At 43.7% G+C, this 13,120-nt stretch overlaps 1 protein-coding gene across 6 annotated transcripts in view; it reads left to right on the plus strand.

The window, feature by feature from the left end:
- CRB1 (crumbs cell polarity complex component 1) overlaps positions 1-13,120 on the plus strand; it is a 265,758-nt gene that overhangs the window by 26,100 nt on the left and 226,538 nt on the right. For 2 of the 6 annotated variants that reach the window (XM_059942909.1, XM_059942915.1), the window contains exon 2: positions 11,917-12,023. The exons of the other annotated variants lie outside the window; for them this stretch is intronic. In XM_059942909.1, the coding sequence (XP_059798892.1) occupies positions 11,996-12,023 (28 nt within the window). In that variant the 5' untranslated portion in view covers positions 11,917-11,995. The remainder of the gene's footprint in view (positions 1-11,916; positions 12,024-13,120) is intronic. 6 annotated transcript variants of the gene reach the window in all.

A 13,120-nucleotide genomic window follows, 5' to 3' on the forward strand; every position in this document is an offset into this window, starting at 1 on the left:
CTCCCCTTCTGCGCAGGTCCTAAGACTAGCTTATCATTTTAAAATCATACATTTTTAAACTCATAAAATAGCCTTCAGTTTTGTTTTAGTCTGTTACAAAAAATTAAAAAGGATTTTGACATCAATATTCTTCACAAATATTTTAAAGTAAAGTTATGGTTTTTAGTTCAAAACTTTTAATCTGTATACCCAATCTCATTTTTCAAATTCTTTAATGGCTTTCAGGAAATGCAAGGCAACAGTAACACTTCCCCACTAGAAGGTGAGCGACTAAGACATGAATCCATTTGAGGAAATGCTTCAACCTTCCTCCAGCTGTTTGTCTCTGAATATATTTCTTGGATATAAAATGATACAAATATGATATTTAAAACTTTTGTGAGCTGACTGCAAAATGAATATGAGATCTGGACTTTTTAGGTAGTCCTATGGCAACAGGATCCTAAGGCTGAGAGCAAATTCACTGAGTTGTCTATATTACATGTAAATACGTATTCATGGGATGGGGCCTCACACCAAAGGGAATATGAGCTCAGCGTCTGGGTTTCTCTTTCTGATGTCCTCCATCACTTCACCTCTTATAGTGAGAGTCCAGCCCATTCGCAGTCTTGCTCCCACGAGGGAAGGACAAAAGAGCCTCCAGTCAGCTCTTCTGCTTTCTCTCCCACCTTCTCAGATCACTTCCTTTCAAAGTGGCCTAAAACTACGAGGAGAATCTGTAGATCTAGAAAAGCTGGGAGAGCAAACAAGTATTGAAGACACTTAGGTAAAGACATACTGGGAGTGAAAAAATGTGTGAGTGAAATAAAGGTAGGAAAGATGAGTTGTCTGCTCCTCAGCTCTTGCTCTTTTCTTCTTATTCCTCAGCAACTTGTCTCTGATGATGAGTGCATGTCACCTAAAATCCAGGACTTAAATAAATTAGAGCAGTAAGAAACTAGCTTCAGTACAGCAATATCTAAAACTAGATGAATTTGATAAGAAAATAATTTTCAGTGAGGATCTAAAAATACGGATGAGGAGGGGAATGGAAGGGGCAATTCATATGAGAAGTAGAACTCTGTACACTGAAAAAAGTGTGTTAAAGACACTTAGCATTTAATAAGATTTATACATACAAACATAAAATATAAGACACAAGGTTTGCTTCATGTACTCAATTTGAGGTCTCACCTAAATGACAGCACAGGGGGGTAGGCTTTAGCAGAAATCAAACCCTTAAAAAATAAAGTAAAATTTAAGATAAATGACTTTGAGGGCTTTATGTGAAGGAAAACAACACCTTTGCCCAATGCAAGTAGGACAGGACTGTCTCCTCATCTAATTTCCAATGCTTTTCATAATTTGCATTTAAAACTTGAAGAGTGTCCTCCACCTACCTGCTGCCAGACTTGTTTTATATAGATTTCTACTTGCCTATTGCCAAGAGAATAAACATGGAACTGGATTCTGAGGGCGCTGGAGTCAAAGGGGGATGTATCGTAAAGTGGATAAAGTATAATATGGGATAACTCTCTGAGGATGCAAGATTTAACACCCAGGCAAGAACCCTGGGAAACAGTGCAAACATGCTGAAAGGTTGGCATTACCATGGAGAAAGTGAGGAGCCGCAAGCAAGGTAGAAATGCCAGAATTGGCATCCCAGATGGTGAAAGACTAGGCAAAGTGGGCATGCTAGAGTGGATACACCACATAAGACTGGGAAGCCCACCAGAGGCCTGTTTCCAAGGGGGCCTAGAGGATTCATGGTTCACAATGAGGAATGAGCTGGTGAGGGGGGCACCAACCTTGGAAAGAATCTCAGTAGTAGCTCTCCTCCCCAGGCCAGAGAGTAAGAGATGCTTTTTGTGGAATGCAGAATAATGGCCCCCCGAAGATGTTCAAGACCTAGTTCCCAGAACCTGTGAATATGTAACCTTCATAGCAAAAGGGACTTTGCAGATTTGATTAAGGATTTTGATATGAGGAGATTATCCTGTATTATTCTAGTGGACCTACTGTAATCACAGGGGTGTTTATGAGAAAGAGGCAGGAGGGTCAGAGTCAGAGAAGGAATCAGAGGTTGGAATGAAGTGGTCATGAGCCAAGGACTGCAGGCATCCTGTAGAAGCTGGGAAAGGCAAGTAAAGGGATTATGCCCTGGAGCCTCCAGAAGGAATGCAGCTAAGTGAACACTTGATTTTAGCCCAGTGAGATTCATTTTGGATTTTGACCTCCAGACCTGCAAGAGGATAAATCTGTGTAGTTTTAAGCCACTCTTTTTGGTAATGTGTTACAACAGCTATAGGGAAAGACTTCACTTTTAAAGAACTGGACTAACTAATGGGGATGACCCCCTAAAACAGTGGAGACCAAATGGCCATGCTTCACAGTTAGGAGTCAGGTGGGTGCCCTTATGGTAAAGAGGAGAAAGGTCTGAGTGGCAGTCAGGAGAGCTGACTAATGGAGAGGCTGTGGCTCCCAGAACATAGTGCCCCAAAGAGGCAAGACAGATGGACAGCCCACACAGACAGTACTCAGTCTACACAGTGAGAAGAGATCAAGGATGGATGACCAGGAGGCTGTAGCCAGTTGCTTCAAAAAAACTCATGATTCCTTTTCCAATTTTAGGATTTGAACCACTTTTCAAACCCACTGAGTGAAGAAGAGGTCAGGTATCCAATGGGAAGGACTCTTGAAAAGTGTATATGGTAATAATTTATCTAATACTACCACAATAGAACCTGTGACCAATTCTTTGGGTAACAGGACAAAGGTGAATACCCAAACACTTTAAGGACTGCTTAAAGTCAGAATCTGAGTTGACTTTGTTACTCAGAAACCCCAAATCTCATCACAGCCCTCCTATTAGACTGAAGTCATATGAGGCCAAGTAATGGAATCCTGGCCCAGATCCAGTTCACAGGGGGTCCACTGGTTCCACAAGTATACCCATTGTTTATTTCCCTTCCTTTAAAGTATAATTGAAAGGGACATACTTGATAGTTGACACAACCCTCACTTTGGTTCTTTGGCCTGAGGGTGGGTGGGTGAGGAAGGTCAAGTGGAAATTTTTGAAATTACTTGCCATTGTGGCCAAGACAGTGAATAAAAAACACTATTCAATGTCAGGAGGAATGGCAGAAATTACTACCACTCTTAAAGGATGCAGAGATGGTGGTCCCCCCTGTATTTCTATTTGATCCACCAGTTTGTTTTCTGCAAAAGGCGATGGTCCTTGGAAAATTACAGTAGATACTATAAATTCTGTCAAGTACTAGCCTCAATTGCAGTTGCCGTGACATAAAAGAATACCTTTTCTAGAGCCAATTTAAAAAAGAACTTAAGTAGATACATCAGGCAAATGTATTTTTTTCATCCTAAATAGAAAAGTGGATCAGAAACATTTCATATTCATTTGGAATGGACAAAAGTATGATGTACAGTCGTGACCTAGGACTGTATTAACTCCTCTATCATCTGTCATAATATAATCCTGAAAGACCTGAAACTGTTCGAACACACTAGTTCATTATGTTGAGGACACAATGCTAATCATACTGGATGAGCAAGAAATGATAAGTATCAAGGATGCATTGATAAGATACATTTACTTGAGAGGGAAGGAGATTAATGCTATGAGATTTCAGGGACCTGCTACATCAGTAATATTTAGAGGTCCAGTCGTCTGAAGCATGTTAGGCTATACTCTTCACAGTGAAGGACAAATTCTTGCATCTTGTAACTTCCATCATGAAGAATGAAGCAAAAGGCTTGGGAGGCCTCCTTGGGTTCTGGAGACAGACTATTCCACACTTGGAAATACTGCTCCAGCCCAAATATTAAGTGACATGAAAGGCTGACAGTTTTGAGTGAGGCCTGGGGCAGAAAGGGGTTCTGATGCAAGACCAACAGATGATGCAACCTCTGCTTGGACAATACAACTCAAGAGACCGTATTATTTTAGATGTATCTGTGAGATAAGATGCAGTGTGGAATCTATGGTCAAATTCCAGAATCTCGATGCAAGCCTTTGGAGTTGTGAAGCAAGGCCATGCCATCTGCAGTGGAGAATTATTTAGCTTTTGGAAAACAAATCCAGATGGGCTACTGGGCCCTGGTAGAGATGGAATGCCTGGCTATGAATCATGAGATGGCCCTGCTGCCAGGGCCGCTCAGCATGAGAAAGATTCCATCAAACACAGCAAGTCATAAGGTCGGGGCCCCAGCAGCAACCCAGTTTGAAATGGAAATGTTACACTGTGGATTAGATATAAGCGGGGACAGAGGGCACAGATACTTCAAAAGCCCCATGGCATCTACGTTCCACCCCTCATGGGACTTGGATCCACTTCTTCATATTCATTCCAGGAGCCATTCCTTCAGGATTCTAGAGGGCCTCTTTTCCTGGGAGAATCTCTAAGGAGAACATGAGTGGCACTAACCACAGCAGCCTCCATTGCAGCTAATCAAAGTGATATAACTGGTCTTCTGAATCTTTCTTCTCTACTAAGACCCTCACCCTCAGCTCTTCTAGGTGGATTAATGGTGGTTTGACCTAGACCCCAATATGTGATGGGTCTGAGCCCTTGGCTTTCCAGGACTTACTTAGGGCATAGCTGTTACACTTGCCCATTAGCCATCAAGATTGGTCAAGGATGTATTAAGGGCCACCTAGTTGGGAGCCAAACATATTTCTCCTGATGCAACTAGGGTATGGTTGGCTAACAATCTGTAGCTGTTTTCTTAATCGATATTTACCTAACTTTTGAGACAAGGTCATGGTCTTTTCAGGGAAGCCAATGAATAAGATGGCAGCACATGGGCCTAGCCGTTTCTGCCCAGTGTGAGATCCCTCTTATGGACTCTTCTAATGAGTTCTTTGCTCCAGAACTCCCCACTGAGCTGGCAGACAACTTGTCCATCCTGCATCATGATTTGATTGATCCCCTGCCAAATTCTGTTTCCTCCTTTTGTCTTTCATGGGTGTTACCTCCCCTCCTCCAACAAATTAATTTCTTCTCCTAACTCTATCTCTGTGTCTGCTTCTCAGAGAACCTGAATGACCTTCACAAAGAAGTAGGGTAGGGTAGAGACATGTGGATGACCTATGGGAGTGGGCACACAGTCTGAAGATCTTTGTACCACTTGTGGTAGTGGTTTTAAGTGTCCCCACGTTCTTTGATACTCCTCTCTTCAGGAGGTGGAGCCTAGTTTCCCTCCCCTCAACTTTGGGCTAGACTTTCTTCTAATGAATAGAATAAAGACTAGTTTACAAAGGGCACTGTAGCTTCCTGCTCCTTCTCTCTTATATCTCTTCCTCTGGAGGAAGCCAGCTGCCATATCATGAGGAACCCAGGGGACACAGGAGAGCCCCATGTGATGAGGAACAGAGGCTTTCTGCCAACAGCCATGTGAGTGACCTTGGAAATGGACCCTTTAGTCCCCAGACTGCAACCCTAGGCAGCAGGTTGACTGCAACCTCCTGAGGGACCCTGAACCAGAACCAGCTGCTTCTGGATTCCTGAGTGGAAGTCGACGCAGATAAATGTTTGCTGTTTCAAACTGCCAAGTGCCAGAGGATTTTGTCACACAGCAATAGATAACCATATACTTGTAAATGACCATCTGAAAGTATCCGCTATTGAAGAAGCACTAAACAGACAAAGTGACTCACCCAGTTGTCATCAGCCAGCCTCTGTCATCAGCCACTCCTGTACTGGTAATGTGGTTGCAAGAATGAGAAACCATGGGGAAAGGGATGAAAGCTATTCGTGGCCCCAACAACTTGGGCTCCCATTCACCAAGGCTTATCTGTCTAGTTCTGCAGCTCCTGGAAGCCCGAACTGGCGGCAATGGAGGCCAGCACTGAAACATTCTATGAGGAAACTCACCTGCCAGTTGGTGGCAACGTAGCTGCATTGGACCCTTCTGTGAGGCAGGAGTGGGCATGTGCCCTTGGAATCCACAGGTTGTGTCAGTTATATCCCATGTCACTGAACAGCTGCTGGCCTGACAGAATGATGGAAAAGTCTGTCAAAAGCACAATTAAGAAGTCAGCTCACGTCATCCTCCATGATGTAATGTATGTTCCAAATCAGTGACAATGTGTGGTTCTGTGTCCCCAGTGGGCAACTATGTGGGAACCGAGGGTGGAAGCAGGAGTGGCCCAACCCGTCCTCCTTTTGGGGAACCAGTTGGGGAACTTGTACTTTCTGTCCCTGCAACTCTGAGACACTGAAGTGTGTTTTGAGGACCTGATTTCATAGGGGAAATTATTTCATTTGGGTCCCACTAACTCTAAGCTACAGTTGCCAGCTGGGCACTTTGGGTTCCTCATGCTAACGGGCAAGCAGGCAGGGACAGTCGTCAGCATCCTGATGGGGATAATTAGACCTGATCACCAAGCGAAGGCAGGACTCCAGAGGCTCGACATACGCAGTGCTCTGTGGCTGGCTCCCCTGCTGCTCCTGGAGTCCTGTGAGCTCCATGTGGTACGGCCTGTGTTAACCTGCTGTGACGACAGACAGGTGGCCCAGTGAGCACCATGTGGTACGGCCTGTGTTAACCTGCTGTGATGACAGACACGTGGCCCAGTGAGCGCCATGTGGTACGGCCTGTGTTAACCTGCTGTGATGACAGACACGTGGCCCAGTGAGCGCCATGTGGTACGGCCTGTGTTAACCTGCTGTGACGACAGACACGTGGCCCAGTGAGCGCCATGTGGTACGGCCTGTGTTAACCTGCTGTGACGACAGACACGTGGCCCAGTGAGCGCCATGTGGTACGGCCTGTGTTAACCTGCTGTGACGACAGACACGTGGCCCAGTGAGCGCCATGTGGTACGGCCTGTGTTAACCTGCTGTGACGACAGACACGTGGCCCAGTGAGCGCCATGTGGTACGGCCTGTGTTAACCTGCTGTGACGACAGACACGTGGCCCAGTGAGCGCCATGTGGTACGGCCTGTGTTAACCTGCTGTGACGACAGACACGTGGCCCAGTGAGCGCCATGTGGTACGGCCTGTGTTAACCTGCTGTGACGACAGACACGTGGCCCAGTGAGCGCCATGTGGTACGGCCTGTGTTAACCTGCTGTGACGACAGACACGTGGCCCAGTGAGCGCCATGTGGTACGGCCTGTGTTAACCTGCTGTGACGACAGACACGTGGCCCAGTGAGCGCCATGTGGTACGGCCTGTGTTAACCTGCTGTGACGACAGACACGTGGCCCAGTGAGCGCCATGTGGTACGGCCTGTGTTAACCTGCTGTGACGACAGACACGTGGCCCAGTGAGCGCCATGTGGTACGGCCTGTGTTAACCTGCTGTGACGACAGACACGTGGCCCAGTGAGCGCCATGTGGTACGGCCTGTGTTAACCTGCTGTGACGACAGACACGTGGCCCAGTGAGCGCCATGTGGTACGGCCTGTGTTAACCTGCTGTGACGACAGACACGTGGCCCATGTGGTACGGCCTGTGTTAACCTGCTGTGACGACAGACACGTGGCCCAGTGAGCGCCATGTGGTACGGCCTGTGTTAACCTGCTGTGACGACAGACACGTGGCCCAGTGAGCACCATGTGGTACGGCCTGTGTTAACCTGCTGTGACGACAGACACGTGGCCCTGTGAGCGCCATGTGGTACGGCCTGTGTTAACCTGCTGTGACGACAGACACGTGGCCCAGTGAGCACCATGTGGTACGGCCTGTGTTAACCTGCTGTGACGACAGACACGTGCCCAGTGAGCACCATGTGGTACGGCCTGTGTTAACCTGCTGTGACGACAGACATGTGGCCCAGTGAGCACCATGTGGTACGGCCTGTGTTAACCTGCTGTGACGACAGACACGTGGCCCTGTGAGCACCATGTGGTACGGCCTGTGTTAACCTGCTGTGACGACAGACACGTGGCCCATGTGGTACGGCCTGTGTTAACCTGCTGTGACGACAGACACGTGGCCCTGTGAGCGCCATGTGGTACGGCCTGTGTTAACCTGCTGTGATGACAGACACGTGGCCCTGTGAGCACCATGTGGTACGGCCTGTGTTAACCTGCTGTGATGACAGACATGTGGCCCTGTGAGCGCCATGTGGTACGGCCTGTGTTAACCTGCTGTGATGACAGACACGTGGCCCTGTGAGCGCCATGTGGTACGGCCTGTGTTAACCTGCTGTGATGACAGACACGTGGCCCTGTGAGCGCCATGTGGTACGGCCTGTGTTAACCTGCTGTGATGACAGACACGTGGCCCAGTGAGCACCATGTGGTACGGCCTGTGTTAACCTGCTGTGATGACAGACACGTGGCCCAGTGAGCGCCATGTTGTATGGCCTGTGTTAACCTGCTGTGATGACAGACACGTGGCCCTGTGAGCACCATGTGGTACGGCCTGTGTTAACCTGCTGTGATGACAGACACGTGGCCCAGTGAGCGCCATGTGGTACGGCCTGTGTTAACCTGCTGTGATGACAGACACGTGGCCCTGTGAGCACCATGTGGTACGGCCTGTGTTAACCTGCTGTGATGACAGACACGTGGCCCAGTGAGCGCCATGTGGTACGGCCTGTGTTAACCTGCTGTGATGACAGACACGTGGCCCTGTGAGCACCATGTGGTACGGCCTGTGTTAACCTGCTGTGACGACAGACACGTGGCCCAGTGAGCACCATGTGGTACGGCCTGTGTTAACCTGCTGTGACGACAGACACGTGGCCCTGTGAGCGCCATGTGGTACGGCCTGTGTTAACCTGCTGTGACGACAGACACGTGGCCCAGTGAGCACCATGTGGTACGGCCTGTGTTAACCTGCTGTGATGACAGACACGTGGCCCATGTGGTACGGCCTGTGTTAACCTGCTGTGACGACAGACACGTGGCCCAGGTACCCACGCTGCCAAATATCCGTCACGTGAGTGAGACCGTCTCAGTCATCTGCCCACCAGCCAAACCACCAGCCGAGTGTGCTGGAGGCATGAGCAAGCCAGAAGAGATAGCTGAGTGCTTCAGACCACAGACTCACAAATAAATGATCAGATTTCTAAGTACCTAAATTCTAGAGTAGTTTGTTATAGAGCCCGAGTATAGATAAATAACTCACAAGGAGAAGGGTTTTAGGAACCAGGATACTGGGCCATCCTTCTTCTCAAACACTGTGTGATCCAAAGGTCTTTCCAAGAAAAATGGACATTTATTAATGACTAGAGTTTCTGAATAAAATCCTTTTCTCATCTACCCTTCTGGTGACCTGATTGAAGCCATGCGTGAATCTTGGGGCCGTTCTTTCCTATTTTGTGTTAGGCTTATCCTGAAACCATGCTCTGTGGCCTATCCCCTGGTTCTAGCTTTGGTTCAGGTTGGAATTCTCAACCTTATCACATAGTTGTGCTCTTATGAGCTCTAGTACAAACACATTATGGACAGAAGTAAGGCTGTGTGATTATAGCCTTATGTATTATGGAGTGAACTTGAGAAGTAGCCCTGTACACACTGTGTAAGTATGATCTGTATGGCTTTTCTTTTCTTTTTTTTGCCTTATTGCACTGGCTAGAACTTTCAGCACTATGTTGAATAAGAGAAGTTAAAAGTGGACATCCTCAACTTGTTCCTGATCTTAGGGTGAAAGCATTCCATCCTTCACTATTTAGCTGTGGAGTTTTTGGTAGAAGCTCTTTAACAAGTCAAAGAAGTTTCCCTCCATTCCTATTTTTCTAAGCGTTTCTATCATGCATGGGAGTTAAATTTTGTCAAAGGCTTTTTCTGCATCTAATGATATGCTCATATGATTTTTTTTCTTTAAGGCTTTTAATGTGGTTTATTACATTGATTTTCAAATGTTGAACCAGCCTTGCATATGAGGAATCAATCCCATTTGGTCATAGTGTATAATTCTTTTTATATATTTTTTGGATTCAATTCACTAGTATTTTACTGAGGTTTTTTTGCATCTATGTTCATGAGATATACAGACCTGAAGTTTTCCTTTCTTCTAATGTCTTTACCTGTTTTAGGCATTAGTGTAATGTTGGCCTCATAGAATGAGTTAGGAAGTAGTCTGTCTTTCTACTTTCTGGCAGAGACTGTAGAGAGTTGGTATCATTTCTTCATTGAATGTTTGGTAGAATTTACCAGTAAAACAGTCTGGGCATAGTGCTTTTATTTTTTGAAGATTATTATTTGAAGATTATTGACTCAATTTCTTCAATAGATATAGGCCTCTTCAGATTATTTACTATTTCTTGTATGGATTTTGTATTTTCTGTCTCTAAAGAAAATGGTCCATTTTATCTAAGTTACCAGATTGGTGGGCACAGAGTTGTTCATAGTACTTCCTTTTATTGTCCATCTGATCAGTAGTGACATGTCTGTCTTGCTAGGTTCCCTCTTTTCTGGTCCTTTGGCTAAAGAGTTCAGGCTTTTGCTCGACATTTATTTGTCTACATCTGTTGGCATTTTTGAATTTCTAGCTTCTTCAGATCCAAGTCTGGGGTATATAAGGCCAAAAAAACCCCAAAAAAGAGCTTATCATCGTATCGTTTCTTGAGCCTCGAGTCCACTAGCCAGTCTGCTTTGCTCTATCTTTCAGAGTCTCTTATGTTTCCTTTATATGTATAATGTATAGGGTTTTTAGTTGTAATTAGCAGAAGGAATAGGAAAAAAATATGTATATTCCATTTTCCTGGAAGAGGTCCCAAGAATATTTTTAGATTGTTAAATACTTGAAAAAAGAGCAAAAGAAGAATAAAATTTCATGACACATGAGAACTATATGAAATTCAAAATTCAGTGTCTATAAGTAAAGTTTAAATTGTCCATGGCTGCTTTTGTGCTACAATGGCTGAGGATGAGTAGTTGCATCAGAGACTGTGTGGCTCAAAACCCTAAAATATTTACTATCTGATCCTTTATAAAAATTTGCTGACCCCTGGATCACATAACAGAATGAATTACTAGAACTTTATTAGCAGAGCTGAGCAGAGTACCTCCTCAATCAAAATTAAAAGAATAAAGGATGTGTAAATTCAGATAGACTCTATTCAGGTTTAGGCCCTGGTGGATACAGATTTGGTTGAAATGTTGGTTAGGAAAGGTGATACTTCTACAGGTTTCCTGCGTCCCTACCCCTAGTATCCATATTTTTTCCATACTTATTATTTTACAATACTTATTTCATCAATTCTAAGAAGTATCTTTCCCTATATTTTAACATCTCTGATGTGACTTGCAATCAATACCCTGTCATAGTTTAATTGGCAGCATTTTTTCCTTCTTAGTAATATAAAAAATAATGATGCAGCTTATAGTTGATGACATCTTAGATTAAATGAGATATGCAGTTGATCTGAAGCAGTCACAAATACATCCTTGAGCAGTTAAGAATGTATACATTTTTTGAGTTTAGGCCAAAAGCTACTCAGGTTATATTAACTTTTCCTTAAACATTGACCTCAAGGTCACCCTTTTAAAAAATAAATTCTTTTTAGTGCAAAGCGTTTTTCACTTATAATTTTTCCAATTAAATGTTTTTCTAGCAAAGTCTGGTACAAATACTCTTAAATATTTTTTCTACTCTCAAAATGTTCCCCTCAAAACTTGAATGTTTCCAAAAAATTTTCTCATTATGATTATACATAATTGTTGTGTGTTTGTAACTTCCATTTGCATATTGGAATTGTATAACCAAGGTTGTCACTGTCATAATGTCGACCAATTCTAAGAGTCCTAAAAGCAAGCACCAAACTAACTTTGAAAGGCATATTGCAAGAAAAAAAAAAAAACAAACCAAACCAATGGTACTATTTCCCACTTATCTAACCTTTCAAGGGCACTTAGCAGTTAGAAGGTTATGATAAGTACAGACAGGTTTCATGATTAGAAGGTTCATTAGTAAGAAGGTACAGAATACTAATCACAAGACTTTCATTTGCACTGACAGGGTCTGACCTAGCTAGCATTCATCAGTGACAGTGGAATTGCTCCCTGGTGGTATCAACCCCAGGCAAGGCGGAGAAAACATGTTCTTCATGGAGGAATTCATCAAAAGTAAGCAGCACTGTACCACACACCATTGCTTTCAGGTGCTCCCCAGAGGGTAGCCAGCATCTTCTCTGAATTGGTTTGTTTGGTCTGTAAAATGCAAAATGCTCAGGGGAAGTTTGCATGTTAAAGAAAAACAGCTTAAACTTTGGAACCTGGGAAAAACAATCATCACACAAATCTGCACCTTAAATAATCTAGGTGACCATGAGTAGGTGCTTTGGTAAATATTAAACCTATAAGCCCAGGAGAATATTATTAACTATGAATGTTATTAACTATTAACTATATAGTAGTTATACATGTTATAAACTCTTGTAAAGATTGCCATTTTAAAATATTGTGACACCAAAAGGTTACTACATTAATATCACTCAAAATTGCGTATTTGAAGCCTGGAAAGATATTTGTACATTTTAATTATACATGTATATTAAATGGCTCTTTTTCCAAACATCACAATTTTCAACAAAATATACCCTCATCATGTAAAAGCATTTTATGAAGAATAATTCCCAGAGTTTGGTCTGTGAAGGACAAAACCAAGCACTGCCAATTTTCCCATCTGCAGAAATCTTACTGCTAATTTGTTACAGAATTAGCAAATGAAATAACTAGAAATTATACAAAACAAAATATGCCTGAGTGGGAAGCATCCAGTCTCTGGAGTCAGACAAACCAGATTTTGAATTCTTTTAATTACTTAAGGACTCTGGGCCTCAATTTTCTTATCTGTAAAGTAGGACAATACTACCTAACATACAGGGTGGGGATAAGTGTTAGATAAATGGTGATTATTGTAGCCAACTCTAAATTGTGTAGTAAATATTTTAAATACAAAAAAACTCCAAAAGAGAAGAAGGAACTCAATGAGACAGGTGAGAGTCGCCTGGAGGTGAGACTTGGGCTAAGCCTTAAAAATTCTCTATTTCTTACAATAATAATATTATTATTATCTTACATTTTAATGTTTCTGAAATTGATGTTAAAATAAATGGTGAAAAAAAGCAGGTAAGGATTAAATTATGATACAGTTAGCATTGCCTACATATTTGCCAATTCATGAGATCCCCACAGATAGGTAAATTTTAGTTTTAATTTGA

This window comes from Balaenoptera ricei, chromosome 1, assembly GCF_028023285.1.
Source record: "Balaenoptera ricei isolate mBalRic1 chromosome 1, mBalRic1.hap2, whole genome shotgun sequence".
NCBI lineage: Eukaryota > Metazoa > Chordata > Mammalia > Artiodactyla > Balaenopteridae > Balaenoptera > Balaenoptera ricei.